The sequence below is a fragment of the Cryptomeria japonica genome, chromosome 9 (assembly GCF_030272615.1).
Source record: "Cryptomeria japonica chromosome 9, Sugi_1.0, whole genome shotgun sequence".
In the NCBI taxonomy this organism is placed as follows: Eukaryota; Viridiplantae; Streptophyta; class Pinopsida; order Cupressales; family Cupressaceae; genus Cryptomeria; species Cryptomeria japonica.
In genome coordinates, this window is record NC_081413.1 from 127096930 (window position 1) to 127117726 (window position 20797).

Sequence of the window (20797 nt, forward strand, 5' to 3'; positions counted from 1 at the left end):
GTTCCATACAAATACCAAAGGTAAATACAACTACAAGCCTATGGCTCAGAGGAGCCTGCACCCTCCGGCCCCGGCCCCCTGCGAAGGCATCTAAGGTTAGGTCCTGGATGATTCGACAACCATAGCCGCTCCCCGTGACCCCATGCCATGCTCACCAACATCAGGAACATCTATGTCACTATCTGCCTTTGAATCTCCTCTCTGCTCGTGCTCTTCGCTCCTCCTCTGCCATGGCTACAGTCTCAGCCTCTATATCTACTCGGTCGATCCAATCAGTGTCAGACTCGGAGGTTGAATTTTCCCTACTTCTATCAATGTAGTTTCCCCCCATATTTTTCAACGGGGGTTTGGGGGCAGCGCCCCCAAGGTGGGGTCAAGGGGCATCGCCCCATGCGGGGTCAAGACTTTTATTATTTAATAAACGTGTCGGGTGTTATTTTTCTATTGGTTGACATGTTGTAACCCTAATTTTTCTCATTCTCAGGTGGAGGTTGTAGTGAACAAAGACGAGATCATTCATTTAAAAAAAACTTTTTAAAATGTTTTTTTTTTGTCACTTTATTTAACCCAGCCGACGGCCGAGTTTCAAGCACTGGACTCGACAAGTTTGGCGATTTTAGGCCAAATTCGCCAACTCGGCGAGTCTGGCGATTTTGCCTCCTGGACTCGGCCAAGTCTGGCTCTGCAAACTCAGGAGGCATGACTCTGACCCGGACTCGTCGAGTTTGGGTGAGTTCGGGCGATTCTCGTTTCTCTGCATCTAACACCTTATGCAGCTTATCATTGCTACCCCTCAAACCCATTAGCATCTCCACTCTCAATCCCCCACTAGTTAGTGGGACCTACCTTAGATGCCTTCTTAGGAGGGATGCAGGCTCCTCTAAGTTGTAGAATTCTAGTTATTGTTTTGTTATTTGTTTTGAACATTTAATGTCATGGATTTCATATTCCATGAATTTTGTATATATTTGACAATATTTATATATCTAAGTGTGCTATTTCCTTCAACTATAATTTGTGTTTATAATTATGTGATTGATGTATACTTGTGTATGTGATCAAATTAGCTTCTATTTGATGATGTAATTGTGACTTAAAGGTTTATTTAATAAAGGGTGCATGAAACAAGTTTTAAATCCTTAAAAATCTCTAAATTTCTTGAGTTTTTCACTTGCTGAGTCTTTGTCGAGTTCCGAGTCAAGTCACCCTCGCCGAGTCTGCACCGAGTCCGAGTCTCGCTTCTATGGTGAAATTTGAGAAAATGGAAAAATTGTGATGAATAATGATGAATTATTATATGAGAACAAAGGTATACTTTGCATTTTATGAAAGAGATCTGTGGGATCCCATTGTGAGGAATATCGTGAAAATGGATTCATGTTAATGCATTGTGAAAGTTGGAAATTGTACTTTGAATTTATTCCATGTTCGTTAGAGGACATGATGAGCCTAAAAAATAGGTACAAGAGAGGCTTATGGGAGTTGGCTCCCAATGTATCTTTGGTCCTAAGTGGTACTGGAGAGGCAACCACATTTGGGGAGTCAATTAATCAAGTGAAAATTAATGAAAACATGGGTAATTAACTAACCAAGAAAATGGATGTCCCTCCCATACCTTGAGTGTTCACATGATGACTTGGGAAGACATGCCCGCTCATGAAACTTTGAACTTGCATGATCGAGTATCCTTGTCCACAAGAGAGGAGCACTCGATTCCACATGAGGCCATCCCTTTGAGCTTCATGATGACAATCCCTAACTAGCTCTCTAGCATCTAGTCCTAGTGTAGCTTGAACAGCGTTTGAAAGACGAGTTATGCCTTTCTATGTTGGTGTTGACTTTAAATACATATTGAATGTCGTGTATTATAAGTGTATACCTTCTCTCCATGTGTTTAATGTGTGTGTTTGGGTCGTGTGACTATCTCTTGGCACAATGGGGTAAACCTACGGGTTCCACATGGTAGGGGAGCATTTTGATACTCTCTTGCCTCCTTATTGTTATTTTGTCTCACAATTGTCTTCTTAACAATATGGAAAATGGCAAACTACGTTTTTTGTTTTTTAGTTATGTCTTTTCTAGGTTTAGGGTTGGTGCGAAGGGGTGGAAGGGTCCTTGTGGGCTCCCTCTCCCTATTTTTGTAGGCACTTGAAAAACATTTCTAAAAACAATTGATGATTGGGAACAGAAGGGGGTACATTACAAAAATAATTGAATAATTCGGACTTAATTCAGCATTAAGAAATATGCTAAATTAAAAAATTGGCAATCCAATCCATCCATTCCTTATGTCATTTAGTCACACTTTATCATGTTTTTTGCAGATTTCTGCATCAATAAAATGATACCATGTTTTGTTCTTAATTTTATGGAACTCTTCATCATTTCTTGAGGGTCATGTTTATGTTGATACTAACGGATCAGCTTCTATCTAATTGACATAATATTTAGGAAAAGAAAGTGCACACCTAGATAAGTAATGTAAGAGGATATAGAATCATATAAAAACAATAACAATAGCAACAATCTGAGCTAAACTAGACTGAAGCAAGCAAAGCATAGAACATCCCAACAATCTAAGTGTTGGCTAAAGGAACATAATAAAAAGTATGCTATGGAATTAAATGCCCCCAATCAAGCAACTGCACTTTAAATCAAAAAAATGCATAACAACAATTACCACACAAAAGCAAAAAGCTTACTCTTCCCTCCTGACTCCTCTTCATCTGATCAAGAAGATTTTGAAATGCTGCTTTGCCAGTTGTCTCACCAAGAGCAGCAATAAGATCTGCTCTCGCTGGATTCATGAGGGCCCCAAGAGCTGATCCTACAACCACTGCTGCCCGTTGCCACCCCTTTAATGGAACACGAGCCCCTCCAAAATTATCCATAATATCCTTCATACCTTCTCAAATAAATAATTGAATCTTAAATCTCTAACCAAACTAAATAAGGAGAATCTCAAAATATCATCATTGCACAGCTTCTGCATGCAAAACACCAAGAGTTGCCATGAGAGACTATTATTCACTCTATTCATACTTAACCACCAATTTCTTAAGATCAAGATGAATACAAATCATATAACTAATATTATATGACCAATGGAGTAAACAAGTTATATAATCAGTTAAACCACACAAACCCATGCACAAATGTCAGCAGGCTTCTATATGAAATCGACAGCTGATCAAACAAAACAGCAAACAATTTGCAGAACCTAACAAGAAATTAATAACATTAACCATTACTTGCAGCGATAAAGATCTAAAGACTCATGCAAACAAATATATATGCATAACCATGGATGGAGATTATGCACAACGAGCATTTAATGAAAGAGAGAAGCTACAGATAAGATGTAGGTAATCAAATAATATTGATAGCCAGCTTTTACAATAAAGTATATCCACCGTTGGAGTGGGATGCCTGAAGTGAAAGTTGAAGCATTCATTTTTCATCAAGTAAATCGAAACATGGGGCAAAGAAAAAATTTTATTACACCGATTGATGATACTACTGACTTCACCATTTCTGGCCCAGACAGTGATACTCAGTTATTTCTGTTGTTTGTAATTAGGGCTGGCGGATTCCAATTGCCTTGGGCAACATTGGAATCCACCAAAGGGGGCCAGCCCCTTCTCCAACATATAGGGCCAGGCCCTATACCTCTCGGCTACTCCTAAAAGGTCCCCACGCTACAAACCCAACACGCCACCATGATAGGGCCGACCCTATCCACTTCGCACAAAAAAAGATAAATTAAAAGGTTCATTTGCAAAGCAAGCCGACTTGATTAGAAGTATTGCCGCTCCTATAAATAAGGCATATACTTCACATAATATTAATCCAGTTCAGTTTTATGTAAATGCGAAATACATCTGGAGGTAGCGAACTTCTTTAGAGGCAGCAGATCATAGCGAACTTCATTAAAAGGCAGCAGATTACCAGTCAGATCACAGCGAACTTCATTAGAGGCAGCAGGTTATCATTAAAGACAGTGATCTCCATTGAAGGCTCAAGCAAATCCCATAAAAGGACTGCGAACTAGTTGAAAGGTGCAGCTAACCCTTGTTATGCACAGCAAGTCAGATTACAAAGACTGTAAATCATGATCTCTGTCAGTAAGATGGTTGTGTAGACTTCTATGTCATCTTCCTTGTAACTGCAACATCTATACTCCAGATAAGTGTGTAATTATCAATTGAATCTAAAACCATAATCAGATCTGAGGATCTTTTCTGGCTGGGTTTTTCCTCCTAGGAGGTTTTCCCAGGGTAACTTTGTCTTGTCTTTATGCATTCATTTCTTACTATGCTTAAATCTGGAATACAATAAATCTAATTAACCTAGTTAGAAACAAATTCTGATTTTTTGAATTTTATTTAATATGAAAGTACTAAAACTAACATGGTATCAGAGCTATAGGCTAGATCAAACATTCAGATTTTAGAATTCAGTACTCCTTTATTTCCAGATTGTTGTCGCACTTGCAGGTTAAGTCAATGGGGCTGAAAGTTGAAGATAGGCTTGATGGGAATCTCAATTTTACTGCATGTTAGGTTCGAATCAAGTTGGCTCTAGAGGAAGAAGACCTTCTCCAATTCATAGAAGCTTAAGAGCTAACTGAACTTACGGATGCAGCCGAGCTTAAACAATTCAAAAAGGATGTTGTTAAGGCCGGAAAGATTCTCATTGATTCAGTCAAAGACCACCTAGTCACCTCTATTGCCTCATTCACCACTGCAAGGGAAATGTTCACCCATCTACAAGGTACATATGAAGTTAACAATCTCAATAGGGCAATTACTTTAAGAGAGCAACTACTTAATATCAAAATGGCAAAAAAAGATTCTATTATTTCCTACTTTCTGAGAATTTCAGAACTAAATAATCAACTAGGTTTAATTGGTCATAACATGGAAGACAAAGACCTTGTCATGATTGCCCTAAATGGTCTACCTCACTCATGGGAGTCATTTATCCAAACCATAAGTGGCAGGACTAAGTTACCTACCCTCGATCGCCTTAAGAATGATTGCATCCAAGAAGAGTCTCGCCTCATCTCAAGAGGGCAAACCAAAAGTCCCCATGTAGATGATCATCACATGCTTGCAGCTCAATGCAAGAAAGGGGGAAATTGGAAGAAGCCTTATCCAAAAAGAAATAGGGAATTCAGACAATTTAGTTCCCAACACCCTTGGAAGAAACCAAGAGATACCTAGCGTGTCCGATGCTTTAGATGTGACAAATTTGGTCACTATGCTAAAGAATGTCAGAATAACCCTAACCAAAGTGAAGCCAACCTAAATGAAGTCTCAGAACAAAATGATGACTTTTTATTCATCTCCGCTCTGTCTAGCAGTGTTCCTTCAAATAGCAATACATGGTTGAATGACAGTGGTGCCTCCAGAAACATCACAGGCTACTGTGATCATCTTTCAGATTTAGTAGAAAAGGATACCAGCCTTCACGTGGTAATTGGTGATGACGCTCGTTATTCGGTAAGAGGTTCTGGCTCTACTTCTCTAAATTTAGACTCTGATATTTCTCTGCACCTCAGTGATATCTTGTTTGTTCCTGGAATTAAAAGAAACCTAATTTCCATTTCTGCTCTAGAAGATAAAGGTTATCAAATTGCATTTTCTGAGGGAAAAGTTCTTGCTAGGCCTAAGAAATCTAGTTTTAAATTTGCTCGTATAATTGGTCATAGATATGATAGTCTTTATAAGCTCTCTACTAACCCTATTCAAGCCCTCATTAATGAGGCCCCTGAATCCTGTGAGCTATGGCATAGAAGACTTGGACACTTGCATTATCAAGCTCTTCCATCCCTTGAAAAGTTAGTCAAAGGTATACCTAAACTCAATCAAATCCATGATAACACTTGTAAAGGTTGTGCTATAGGTAAAAGTGTTAAAAGTCCTTTTCATAAAAGTGAAAATAGAGCTAAAGTCAAACTAGAACTTGTTCACTCTAATTTATGTGGTCCTATGTCTATAGCATCTCCTAGTGGATTTCTTTATTACGTAATCTTCATAGATGATTTCTCTTGGAAAACTTGGATCTACTTCTTGAAATCTAAAGAATATGATGAAGTCTTAAGTAAATTTAAAGAGTTTAAAGCATTAACTGAAAACTCCTCTGGTAAAAGAATTAAATGTTTAAGATCTGACAATGGAGGTGAGTACACCTTCGGTAGCTTTTAAGATTTTTGTGTTGAGTCAGGAATTAAGAGGGAGTTTTGTGTTCCATACAATCCTCAACAAAATGGTGTTGTTGAAAGAAAGAACAGGACTATTGTGGAGGCTGCAAAGGCTATGATTCACGATCAAGACTTGCAGACCTTCTTATGGGCTGAGGCTTCTAGAACAGCAGTGTATACCCAGAATAGATGTCCTCACCGTGTTCTAAAGAACATGACCCCAGAAGAAGCCTTCACAGGATCCAAACCAGACATCAGTCACCTCAGAATTTTTGGAAGTCCCATTTATGTTCATGTGCCCAAGGAAAAGCGATCAAAGTTGGAACCCTCTGGAAAGAAAGGCATGCTAGTCGACTACAGTGAATCCTCCAAGGCACTCAGGATATACATCCCGGGTCAAAGGTATGTTGAGGTAAGCAGGGATGTTACATTTGAAGAAGACATTGCTTTTAAGAAATCAAAAGGTTCTTGTGTTATTGATGAAGCTAATGACAATCAAGATATAAACGTTGATACTAACCCTGAGATTCAGAGGGAGCTGGTTGAACCTCCACCTCAAGAAGAACATAATGATCCACCAAAGCCCATGAATCCCACTGATATTCCTAGTGACATTGTCATTACCAAAAAGAGGCCTTTTTGGGTAAGAAACACCATTCAAGAAGCCAAAAGATTTGCTGCTCCCAGTGGCACCTTCCGTGAAACTAAGAGACCTTAGGTATTCTCCAACTACGTTGCATTGATGTGGAATTTCATTGAAATTGAACCTTGCAATGTTGAAGAAGCCTTGATTCATCATGCCTGGAAGCTTGCTATGGATGAAGAGTATCAGTCAATCATCAAGAATGATGTGTGGGACATTGTGCCCAGACCCAAAGGTAAATCTGTTGTTTCCTCTAAATGGTTATTTAAAATTAAACATAATGCTGATGGTAGTATTGAAAAATATAAGGTTAGATTTGTAGCTCGTGGTTTTTCTCAAAAGGAAGGCATAGACTATGAAGAAACATTTGCTCCTATTGCTAGATATACTTCTATTAGAATGATGATAGCTATTGCTACTGCTAGGGGTTGGAAACTACATCAGATGGATGTTAAGACTGCCTTCCTCAATGGTGTCATTGAGGAAGAGGTCTATATTGAGCAACCTGAGGGTTATGAGATTCAGGATAGATTATCTCATGTGTGTAGGTTGAAGAAAGCTCTGTATGGCCTTAAACAAGCTCCTCGTGCTTGGTATGAAAGAATTGATAAATACTTGCTAAGTCTAGGTTTTTGTAAAAATGATGCTGACTCTAACATATACTTTAAGGTAGCCAATGATGAAATGCTAATCCTAGTTCTATATGTGGTTGACTTATTCCTTACTGGTAAAGATGAACTTATTATTAAATGCAAGAAAGAACTAGCTTCAGAATTTGAAATGAAAGATTTAGGTCTAATGCATTATTTTCTAGGTCTAGAAGTATGGCAAAGATCTAACGAAATTTTTCTAAGTCAAGGAAAGTATACTATTAACATTTTGAAAAGATTTAGAATGATGGATTGTAAACCCATGTCTACTCCTATGGAATCTAACTTAAAGAAGTTAAGTGTTTCTGCAGCTAACTCTAATTTTGCAGATCCATCCGAGTACCGGCAGTTGATTGGATCACTGATGTATCTAGTTAACACTAGACCAGACATGTTTTGCTGTGAATGCTCTCAGCCAGTTTATGAGCATGCCCAAACATGTTCATCTTGTTGCAGCCAAGCATATCCTAAGATACTTGCGAGAGACACTTGGTTTTGGGCTGAAGTATCCAATTAACACTTCAATAACCTTGGAAGGTTATTCAGATGCAGACTGGGCTGGAAGCGTCAAAGACAGGAAAAGCACCTCCAGTATTTGTTTTAGCTTGGGATTTGCAATGATCTCTTGGGCTTGCAGAAAACAATCCTCAGTGGCATTGAGTACTGCTGAAGCTGAGTATATTGCAGCAAGTGTAGCTTCCAGAGAAGCAGTGTGGCTAAGCTTCTTGCTGGGCTGTTTGGTCAGCCTTGGGATCCTACAGTTATTCACTGTGATAACCAAAGTTGTATTAAAATGTCTATCAATCCAGTGTTTCATGACAGGTCAAAACATATGGAAACACACTATCATTTCATTCGGGATATGGTGCAAAGAGGTGCTATTCAGCCGAAGTATGTCAGCACTGATGAGCAGGTTGCAGATATTCTTACCAAGCCTCTATCCAAAGTGAAGTTTGTGTACTTCAAAGATAGACTTGGTATTATGGAAAATGAAACCCTAATTGAGAGGGAGTCTCAATCTCAGTGATACATTGTGTTGTATCAAACCACCCTCTACGGGCAATGTAAGGTGGTATTGTAAACTTCTCAAGGAGAAGTATAATTATTAACCATCCTCTGCGGGCAATGTAAGATGGTATTGTAAATCTTCTCGAGGAGAAGTGTAATTGTTAAAACATCCTCTGCGGGCAATGTAAGATGGTATTAGTGTAATTGTTGACCATCCTCTACGGGCAATGTAAGATGGTAGAAAAGATCCTCTCCACCCTCTACGGGCAATGTAAGATGGTAGAAAAGATCCTCTCCACCCTCTACGGGCAATGTAAGGTGGATCCAGTCTATGCTCGTGTGCAAGCTGGAAGATTATGATTATGTAGTTCCATACTTTGCTTGTGTGCAAGATGGAAGATTATGGTTATGATTCTCTTCCCTAATTAAGAGGGAGTGTTGTTTGTAATTAGGGCTGGTGGATTCCAATTGCCTTGGGCAACATTGGAATCCGCCTAAGGGGGCCAGCCCCTTCTCCAACATATAGGGCCAGGCCCTATGCCTCTCGGCTACTCCTAAAAGGTCCCCACGCTACAAACCCAACACGCCACCATGATAGGGCCGACCCTATCCACTTCGCACAAAAGGAATTAAATAAATTAAAAGGTTCATTTGCAAAGCAAGCCGACTTGATTAGAAGTATTGCCACTCCTATAAATAAGGCATATACTTCACATAATATTAATCCAATTCAGTTTTATGTAAATGCGAAATACATCTGGAGGTAGCGAACTTCTTTAGAGGCAGCAGATCATAGCGAACTTCATTAAAAGGCAGCAGATTACCAGTCAGATCACAGTGAACTTCATTAAAGGCAGCAGGTTATCATTAAAGACAGTGATCTCCATTGAAGGCTCAAGCAAATCCCATAAAAGGACTGTGAACTAGTTGAAAGGTGCAGCTAACCCTTGTTATGCACAGCAAGTCAGATTACAAGGACTGTAAATCATGATCTCTGTCAGTAAGCTGGTTGTGTAGACTTCTATGTCATCTTTCCTTGTGACTGCAACATCTATACTACAGATAAGTGTGCAATTATCAATTGAATCTAAAACCATAATCAGATCTGAGGATTTTTTCTGGCTGGGTTTTTCCTCCTAGGAGGTTTTCCCAGGGTAACTTTGTCTTGTCTTTATGCATTCATTTCTTACTATGCTTAAATTTGGAAAACAATAAATCTAATTAACCTAGTTAGAAACAAATTATGATTTTCTGAGTTTTATTTAATCTGAAAGTACTAAAACTATCATCCTCCAGTTTTACTCAGCTTTTACTCAATTAGGTTATTGTTGCCCCTTCTTGGCTATTCGTAATAGTTTCTTGGCCACTTGTGTTAGTGGTCCCCTATTGTTTTGTATTTATTTATTTTGTTTTTGTTCTTCTGCTTTGTGCAGCCTTTTCTAGGTTCTCTTCCTCGAACTTTCTATTGTAAACTGATGTACTCTTGAGTCCCATTGACCTATTTTTAGTCATCCATAGACATTAATACAATTTCTTTCTTTCTAGCATTGTCTATGAAGATCACAATGCCACTCAAAAAAGCTTTCAGACACGGAATTGGGGAAACAAAAAATCGCATTAACACCATGAGTGTGCAACCATGTACAAATGTTCAGTAACTAGACATTGTGTTCACCAGAGAAAATTTTAACAAGACTAACTAAAATAAATAGCATACACTAACCATATAATCTATAGGTGCCAAGGGTACAGGCACATTGATGGTAATCCTATGGGGTGCCTATATGCCTAGTTTGTGATGCAGGACAACTAAGTTTTACCACAATTCTTTAGTGGGTTCTGATCCCTTTTCATAAAAATCAAGGTGAGGAATGCAGTTCATCCAAAAATCACTTTAAAAGATGATAATTGAATTCTCAAGAAATAAAATATTTAGTTTTACCCTGTTTTCCAGGATGCTTGATCAACAATCAAGTTCTTGTCTTTTCAAAATATCTAGTAATATTCCAGAGATTTAGCACCTTTCACGACCATTTGAGTGGAATGCCTGAGGTGAAACATTCATCTGTTGCTAGTTAAGTGGAAGTGGGGGGCAAAGTGAAATCGCATCACAAAGATCTTCAAGTGTTGTCTATGAAGTACATAGTGCCATGCAAGAAAGCTTTATTGAAATTATTCTTGTTAAAATTTCCTCTGCTGAACTATGTTCAGTTATTACCCATATGCACTGGCATAATAATATACTGTCAAGCAACCTTACTACCACATGAATGCACACGGATGATGTTAATGCAATAATTTGTTTGCTTCCCCAATCCATTCCTTGAAGGAATGCAAAGCAAATTTCAAGGTGTAAATTATTTGCATACTTGTGTTTGTTTCCACAGTTGGAATTGCAATGATTTGTGTGATTAATCCAATGTTTTAAACATTAGGTAATTAGTCATCATGATTGGAATTTGAACATGGTAGGGAAGCTTGGGGTTCGAAAACCACAAGGGCGAGAGGATAATTAGCACAAAAAGAAATCGTGTGAAGTCACAAGCTAAAGATCAAAAGCAGATTTGTATGGAAATCATGGAGGATTTTCTGCTGAAAATTATGCCCCTTTCTTTTGAGATACCAACCTGTTCAAGTGAAAAACTGCTGCAGATTTTATTGTAAAAATTCATGGCTCTGTGTGGATGAAAATTGCAGTGTTTGAGGATAGATTAGCGCAGCCAGAAAAGAAGATAAATTGCAAAGTTCTAACTCTGAAGAAATTGTGACTTTTTTTTAAAGAAATCAAAGGTTATTTCCTATAAAAATGCACTGTTTTTCAACAATTTAAGGAACACGTGCCTCTTTTTAAGCTGCAGCTGGTTTTCCCAAAAATTGCCTAGGGTTTCCGAGGTTTTTTTTTTTTGCAGCACAACAACTAGAGCACATTTTACCCATTGCCAGGGTTTTAAATTTGACATAGGAGGCAAATAGTATAGGCCATGGTAGGAAGCACAGCTAGAATTTACCAGCAAGATAGGGGTTACAAACATAACCTAAGGTTTTGTAAAAGGCAATTTTTTATTGAACAGTTTTATTATTTCTAAATTTGTGAGTTTGTTTTACAAAAATAAAATTAATTCTGTGTAATTGATTTTGGGATTCAACTGTGAAAAATTTTGCATCAACATTATGGATCATAGTCCATGATTTTTCTCCTACAGCTGTTCTCTTACATCCTGATGATGGATAATGGAGTGTGATCCAAAGCATTGATGCAAAAAAATTCACAGTTGAATCCAGAAATCAATTACACTCAGCAATATGGACTGTGGAAATCTGATATATTTAAAATTTAATGCTGTTGCCTAGTCTCCACTTGAGGATAGGCTGGGAGGTGCAATAAATTTCCTACCTAGGAAAGTCAATGTGACTTTGTTACTCAAGGAAAATGATGATTGGGATACCATAAGGGATCGATTGACTCCACAACAAATTCATAGGATTTGGCAGTTCATAAAAGGAAAGAAATAAAAGCTTAAGCAGATGATCTTGGATGCAGTGAAAGATCATTTAATTGCTCACTTATCAAAGAAGAAAACAACCAAGGGAATGTTTAATGCTCTAGTTTGTCTTTTCCAGAGGGAAAACATGAACAGGAAAATAATATTGAGAAACAAAGGCAAGTCCATAAAGATGTCTAGTACAAATATTGTTACCAATTACCTGATGAATGTTACTCAGCTTTGGGACCAGCTTGCAGTAGTTGGAGAGAAGATTGAAGATGCAGAGATAGTGAACTTAGCTTTGAACGGGTTCTCATCTTCATAGCATGCTTTTGTTCAAATCATTTGTGCCAAGGAAAAGGCTTCTTCCTTAGAAATAATATTAGATGATTCTATCCAAGGAGGAAACTTGGATGGAGTCAAAAGCCAGCAAGAAAGGTGGTGACAAGAATTTGGCGCTCTTTGGACAAAGCAAAGGAAATAAAGGAAAAGAGAACAGCAAGGGTAAGAGCAAGGATGAGGAAGGATCCTCAAAATGGGAAAGCATGATAGGGTGTCGGGAAACTGTCCTCCTCAACCAAGCCCAAGGGCATAGAATGAGCCTTCAAGTCATTTGGCCCCTTGGCCCACAAGCAAACCAACTTGGGGTGGAATACTTGATGAGGGGACCTGTACTGCAGCATCTCCCTACCAAATGTTTAACATTGATTCCAGATATTATTACTTGATGGAAATCAGATAAATAATTACTAATCTTATAATTCTTGATGGATTGGTAAGTCCATTAAATAAGTAAATTATAGTTTCCTAAAAGGTTCATGAATAAGGCCCGTTCATGGGCCTAGGCGGGATGATCCATCTTTAGGGACTACACATGTGCATCTAAATTGCAAATGGACTCCACCAGAGGAAGGGTGGATCAAGGTTAATTTTGACAGAGTGTCAAAAGGAAATCTGGGAGAATCTGGTGCAGAGGTTGTGTTTTGGGATTGGAAGGGTAACATTGTTGCATGGGGTGCCAAACGCTTGTAGAGGAGCACAAACAATGAGGCTGAGGTGCAAGCAGAACTCTTGGTGGTTGAGTGGGGATTAAAATTAGGTTTCAAAAGATTGCATTTGGAAGGCGACTCATTAATTACAATAAATGCAATTATTAATGGGGAGATACAAGCTTGACTGCTAAATAAGTATGTTCAGAAAATCAAAGGTGACTTGAGTTGTTTTAATGACTTCAAAGTCACTCATGTGCATAGAGAAGGAAACAAAGTGGCTGATGTTTTATCTAAATGGGCTTGCTCGTTTGAAGTAGTACCAGAATATCAATTGGAAGATATTCGCAATCTACCAAATGATGACATGGGTGAAGTTATGATGTCTATGGCAACCCCAAGAATGGTGGAAGGACGAAGCAATGGATGAAGGACAGGGTAATTGGCACAATTTAGAGGTGGTTTTAATACTGAACCGTGTGGGCAGAATGGAAGGAAAAGCTCGGACAGAGCATTTATGGAAGAGCATTGATGATCCCGGCCTATGGCAGTGGTATAGGATGTTGGTGTCGGGCATAGTGTATGGTGTATTGATGGTTATATTGATTTTGATGGCTCTGCTTTTTCATTTTCACATATCGGTTTCTTTGAGAGAGATTTGCAGAGAGTGGAGAATGCGTTCTCAGAGGTGACAGCACTGTAGCAGGAAGAATATGGAAGCAAGTTTCACCTTCAAAACGGCGAAGAAATTAGTGCCATTTTTGGGTAAAGTTTCGAATAGGCATATACAAAGCCTTTTTCTATACAAAGATGAAAGACTCATGGAGGCAGTTAAACTAATGCTGGGAGAAGATATTGTGTATATTGGTCACAGATATAAGACCAATATGGAAGTCTACTCTTTAATTGCTGCTTGGGGTTTAGAATTTGAAGACGTTGTGGATAAGGTAAAACAAGTGCTGAAGGAGTTAATTGCAGAAGAATTTCTGGGAAACATGGACTCAATTTTTGAATGGGCTGTCCTGGGTGTTGGCATTGATATTTCAGAAGGGATGGAGGAACTTTTGCAGATTTTATGCAGGTTGAAGAGGCTATTAGAGCGGCGCATGAAGTGGCGCGGGTGGAGATGGGGTGTGAGCTGAGACCGAGAGCATGCATAGAGGAGGCCATGAGAGTATTGGCCAAGTTCAATGAGGAGCATGGAAATGCTAGTTAGTAGCTTAGTATATTATAGCCTGTGTTTATTTTAGCAGTTTCAGGGATAGTGAAATAGATTTCATATTTACTGTTTTTTGATCACTGCTGGGCTGAAAATGTGCCCATTAAACTGTTTCATTTCATCCACTCATTTTTTGTAGTGGTTCTTGGGTTGCTATAAGGGTCTAATTATGTTTCGACCTGGTAGGTAGCATGTTCTGTTGATGTTTGGGATGGAGGCTATTTGAATTATGTACTTTTTTTTTATGAATTATATCAATAAAAAACTTTATTACTAACCAAAAAAAAAAGGTTCATAAATAAATTTTAAAAAATAATAGATACAATCATGTGGCATACCAATCACTTATCGAAGAAATATTGATTGTTGTTCTTTCTTGAATTATAAATCAGATTTCCTTGTTTGGTTCCTTGTATTTGCAAAGGACCAATTTGGTTGACCCAATGTTTGCACAATATCATAGATATTTCTGTGTTAAAGCAAGGACAAGCTTACACATATTAAGATGAGAATTAGAAGTATGACACACATCTATGACCTTAAATGCAATGTTCTTTTCTAAAATAAATTTATATCTTTTGGTTCATTTTCATTATTTTCACATTCTGTAACTAGTCCAATCAGAGAGTTTTCAAAATTCTTTTCTTCCTGGTTACAGTTTGGCTTCACAGTTTTGACAGTAGCCTATTACAGGTGTAAGAATGTATATTGAGAGGGTACATGGGCATTGGCTATGTTTTGTTAGTTGAAGTAATGCCCGAAGACAATTTTGTGATTTAAGAACCATATTAAAATATCAGTAAGCTTTTATTAGCTTGGTTTTATAATCTTTAGGGGTGTGAGAATTAAGTGTTCAAATTAGAGAGAGATACTTCCCTTAACTTGGAGAACAAAGATACATCCCATCACTGACTAGAATCATTTCCAAGGTACGGCTGTAAATGTTAGGTAATTTAGCTCATTTTGATCCTTTGAGAATCAGTTTTTGAGAATTATTTTCAGATTATTGCATGGGTTGCATGGTTGGTGTGATAATGTTCTGTTATAACTTATCTCTTTGGGTAATCCAGTTTTATGACATCGATAGTTCAGTCTAGAATTCTGTTTATAAATTTGGGAGTAGCGAGCTGGTTATACAATTTTTGTAGAGGTTAGCACAGAGCAATATCTTGCTAACTTGTGGGGTATGACAAAAAAATAAAAGACCCATGATAGAGGAACTACAAACAGACTTGTTTCAAGACACCAAGATTTGATCTGTAATTCGTGGGTGAATGTTCATATTGAAGTTTATTGCCTTGGACTAAGAGATCTTTTAATCTGAGATTGTTGTGAGCTTTTAAGCCTTGATCATAATGCCTACCAACTTGATGTAATTTATTGTGAATGAGATAAATACAACATTGTCTATATGCATTTCTTATGTACATGGAATTATTCTGTTATGTGATTACGTCCAAGCATCAGATGCCTAGATCTAAGGATTAGGACCACACAGCTGGACAATAATAACTCCAAAGCAAAGAAGTCTTGTGTGTGTATTGCACTGCAGGTGGCTCACAAGATGTCTTCCAATATTGTGGTGTTGGATTGACATTGTTGATAAAAAGCCAACTACGACACAATCTGCAAGGAAGCATCGAGTAGAGGGCAGTGTTCATCACCAGATAGAACCAATCGATTGTGAGGCAATATAGAGCCACCAATTAATAGGCAACCCATAGGCAGAGAGCTGAGTAGATAGAATTGCTGAAGCTGAGGCAATCTGTAGAAAGTGTGAAAACGAATTGCTCGATTAAGAAGTAACTCTGTGTGACTTGCTAGCAAGATACCGAACCAAGGTCTAATGATTTGGGACAGAGTTTTGGTCCTTTGTTTTGAAAGATCCTTGGAGAAGCAAAAGAAAGAACTCGGAAAAGAAAATTGATATGTTCAAGGATGTTGTGTTCAGAATTGAAAGGTTAATGGGCCAACAGAGGAGTGTCCAAGAATAAGAAAAGCTGATGGACATGAATGCAAGGTGTGGCATGGAGAAAGCAAAAGAGGATTTCTGATAGACGCCCAATGTCAGGAAGAGCTGCTTCAAAGCTTTATAAATTGTATGTCAGCCTGGTGACTGACCTGTTTATGGTGAGGATGTAAAGTTGTCCTAAAGTGATTAGTTGAAAAAATACTACTTTATCGACCTCTTTAGAGCAAGCACCAAATATGACAATGACTCATCAATGATTAGCTGATGAGTAGATCATCTTTGACTGAAGAGTGTTGACACCAATCATTTTGAGAGATGGCCCTGCACATAGTTCAAAGATCATCGGATTGGAGAGTGACGTCTTTGAAAACTTGTCAGCCATATTTATGGTTGCATCAGAATTAGGAATGCAATTGCATGAGTGGTTAATTGATGGCCATGCTAGGAGCAGCATCATAATAATTTACTTAGGATCGATATTTTATTTCTGCCAAAGTTGTAGTTTTGTCAGTGTCAACATATGCATTCAATGGTTTGAGAGTTTTAAATATAATGAGAAAAAGAAAAGAAGGACGTGTCGTTCACATTAGACATGAATAAGTCTTATAACAAGTTTTGCCCTTGCAGTTGATACACACGCCACACTCATCCCTGTCTAGAAAACATCATGGAAGGTTTAGATATCTTCATTATAAACTTCTGTAAAACACCATGAGATATCAACCTTAACTATTAATTTTCTCAATAAGATCAGGATTCATGGCAATATTTGATAGCTCTTATAGAGTCTAGATTGATTTGGCATTTTCATAATTGTTAAGCATAGAGTAAAAATGCTAAAAATACATTAGGCATGAAGCAAACACATAAATACACATAAAGACACATAAGACACGAAACATACACATAAATACACGTAAGACACAAAGCATAAATACACACAAGGCACAAAGCATACACATAAATACCAATTGTAATGTCCCCTTTTGGAGATATACCTGATTTTTGCCCAAAATAACAATTCCAACAATATAATTTGTTTATAAATAGTATTCTATAAATAAATGATACAATTGCAGTTAAACTTAAAGAGAATTGTAATTAATTAACACCAAGCACTATGATCATAAATATTCCCTATTGAAAACAAAGTATCCTAAATTCATAGGGATCCATTTCTTAGCTTATTTCTATCAGCCAACCTTATTAGTAATGCAATGGTAATGCACGATAGGGCGTAGGGAGACTGTACTCAACCAAGCCCATGGGCACAAAATGAGTCTTCAAGTCATTTGGCACCTTGGTTCACAAGCAAACTAACTTGGGGTGGGGTACCTGATGAGGGAACCACTACTGCTGCATCTCCCTGCCAAACGTTTCACACTGACTCCAGATATGATTGCTTGATGAAAATCAGATACATTATTACTGATCTTACAATTCTTGATGGACACGTAAGTCCATTAAATAGGTAAATTATAGTTTCCTAACAGGTTCATAAATAAATAAATAGATACAATCACATGGAATACCAATCGCTTCTCTAAGTAATATAGATTGCTGTTCTTTCTTAAACTGTACTCAGAATCAGATTTCCGTGATTGGTTCCTTGATGCCCATTTCAAATGAATTCTTCTTCCTTTTATATCTTCCAATATGAGGAAGAAATCATGCCTCTTCAATATTTCTGTCCTTTGAAAGAGTCACAACTCTTCCTCTTAATCGCTGGCTTGAAACTTAATTGTATTTTAATTATCTCTTATTCAAGGAAATCGCTGCCTTTAAGTATTTTGAATTTATTTTAATGATATTCCTTTTTCGTATCACTGGCCATCATTTCCCTTAGATTAATATTAAATGACTCTCTTATTTAAATTGCTGTTATCTTTAAGCCAGCCATCTGGAATATAGTTTAAATAAATTAATAATTTAAAGACTGCGACTTCTTATTTCGGTGGGGGCATGACATCAACACATTCTTATCAAGCCAAGGGACTCTAGCACAGTTATAGCACAGGTTATAAGGGTTACAGGAGACAATCTTTATAGGTTACAGGGTGAACCCATTTTAGCTATAATTTATAACAATGATAATCTATAATAGTTATGGCACAAGAGAATGGGGCATCTGCATCATGCAGCATTACCTATTCTGAAGGAGATTGTCACAGGACTTCCAAAGTTCAACATTGAATAACAGAGAGTTTGTTAAGGATGCAAACTTGGCAAGCATGCCAAAGTTGCTTTCCCAAGGAGTGAGCATAAGTCTAAGGGAATTTTAAACTTAGTGCATTCGGATGTGTGTGGACCGTTGTCTGTACAATCAATTGTCGGAAGCATGTACTATATTTCCTTCATTGATGATTTCTCTTACAAGACATGGATCTATTTCTCATAGACCAAGAATGAGGTCTTTAGCAGGTTTCAGGAGCTCAAAGTTAGTATTTTTTTGTTTATATTAGGGTATATGTAAAATAAACAAAACAAAATAATCAGAAAATTAAAAGAAAACGAGGTTAATTGAAAATATAAACAATAAGCAAAATGATCACACAATTGAAGAAGCCCATTTTCCTCTAAAAAGGTGGTGTAGATACACATCTTTAATAAGTATTAAAGTATCCTAAAAATCTGAAGAGGAGGGTAAGGGTAAGGGGAAGGGAGTGCCAAAGCAAAGAGAAGTGAATGCAAATGAAACCATCAACATTCAAAATTCAACAAATGACCAGTATTTAACTGCTCAAGTGTGCACCAATACACAAAAACACCATTTTGCTCACCAGCTTATTTAATCTTTCCAACGGGAAGACCAATGATTTCTTGCCTGACTACCAGCAGCCGATGAAAAAGCAATTACTCTCTTTTTCATATATTTCAGTGTAAAATCCAGTACACTTTCACGACTTTAATTTTGAGATGAAAAATAAATTTACAAGATTCCAATGAAGTTGAATGTGAAACATCAAACTTCAAGACTGGTAGATTTTGTTGAAGGCGATAAATAAATTCGTATCTCTCAATCAGAAAAACAACTTACCCATTATTTTGTTCTGACAAATCATCATATAGGTGAGCCAACAAAGCTTTGCTGAATGAGACGATGAGCCACCAATTTTAAAGCTATTCCTTTCTCAGCTTCAATTGAAGAAAGGTCGTTTCCTCTCCCCAAAATAAGTAAGGTAAAATTAGGGTTAGCAAATGAGTGCTTAATCATATCAAGTTTTCACAATTCATATTGAATTAATTACAAATGCTTTTTGATTAGATTGTGAATTAATTACAAATGCTTCTTGATTAGACTCTGTAGAGAATTTTTTGCATCAACATTTGGAGTGCTTGCTCGCAGATTCACATTCCTCATCATTCTCTTTCTAAAGTGGGAGGCAAACCACGCGTCAACGTCTCTCCAACACCCTTGCTCTTCAAACATTGTTGGGCCCTTGGAAGATCTTATAATTTAAGGTTAGGTTTAATACTGTAGACATTAAGTAAAATATTTTGTAGTATTTTTTATATATAATAACTAGCATATCTATATTTTAAAAAATCTATGTAAAATATGTCAAGAAATATAAATTTGAAAATATTTAACATTTATAAATATGAATAAATTATTAGAGAGAAGAGTATAAATAAAGAAAAAATAAGATAACTATCCAACTTTATACAATCTTTCTATTGTAGGCTTGGCGACCACCATGTAATGGTTCTTTAAAGATATCAACTCATCTCCTCTAACATTTCAACAAGTTTACATTATTTTTATCTTCTTAGATTGAGAAGTTTGGGTCTCCCTATTATCTACGTATGTGTTTGCCCATTTCTCCAAATTCATTTTTTTCTTACACAAAACCAATGCATTCACAAAAAAATGAGCAATTTTCCCAGAAACATTGATATAAAAACTTCCACAGTTGTTTCCAAAAGCATTTTACATAAACGACGAAATTACTTTTTTTGACTGCCTAGGAGTTTTTTCTCTTTTGGTATAGAACTCTTTGTAGTTGTCATTGTTCTTTCTCATGTTGATGATGAATCACAAAATGTGATCCTAAATATTGATGTAAAAATTGACTCTTAAAATAAAGAGAGTTGTAGCAAGCTTGCAATAAACCATGTGAAACCTCGAGAGAAATCTAGAATACTTGGATTGTGTGGTGGTGATTTTGAAAACATATTGAGATATCTCAATCCTAAGAACAAGAAGCTCAAGTTGGCCATTAAAAAACCTATCATGTAAAAAGAAATTCACTATCATTGTGGTGGATAAGAACTCCTTGTGATCAATAGGTCATCAACGTAGAGAACCAAAAGGATTGAATCATCCTATTAAAAATGTACACATTTAGATTTGAATGGTAATGAGAAAACCCAAGTGTGTGAAGGAAGGAATCCATCTTGTTGTACCAAGTTCTAGAGGCAAGTTTCAAGCCTAGATAGATTTTGAATCTTCATGCCAAAGAAGTGTTGGACATAACCCTAAAGTTTTTGATGTACATCTTTTCCTTAAAATATATATGAAGAAAGGTATGAGTTGTGTCAATCTAGTGAGCCTCCCATCAATGTGTTATAACAATAGCAAATGTGAGTCAAATGGATATCATTTTAGCTATAGGTGCAAGACCT

The 20797-nt window shown here is 37.2% G+C and overlaps 1 protein-coding gene across 2 annotated transcripts in view; it reads right to left on the bottom strand.

The window, feature by feature from the left end:
* Positions 1–19386, bottom strand: part of LOC131031397 (ubiquinone biosynthesis protein COQ4 homolog, mitochondrial) — a 29260-nt gene extending 9874 nt beyond the window's left edge. The window contains exons 1-2 of one of the 2 annotated variants that reach the window (XM_057962514.2): positions 19209–19386; positions 2703–2905 (exon numbers count right to left, since the gene is read on the bottom strand). In XM_057962514.2, coding sequence (XP_057818497.1) covers positions 2703–2905; positions 19209–19236 — 231 coding nt within the window. In that variant the 5' untranslated portion in view covers positions 19237–19386. The other variant, XM_057962515.2, reaches the window with a different exon arrangement.
* Positions 19387–20797: the final 1411 nt, after the last annotated feature.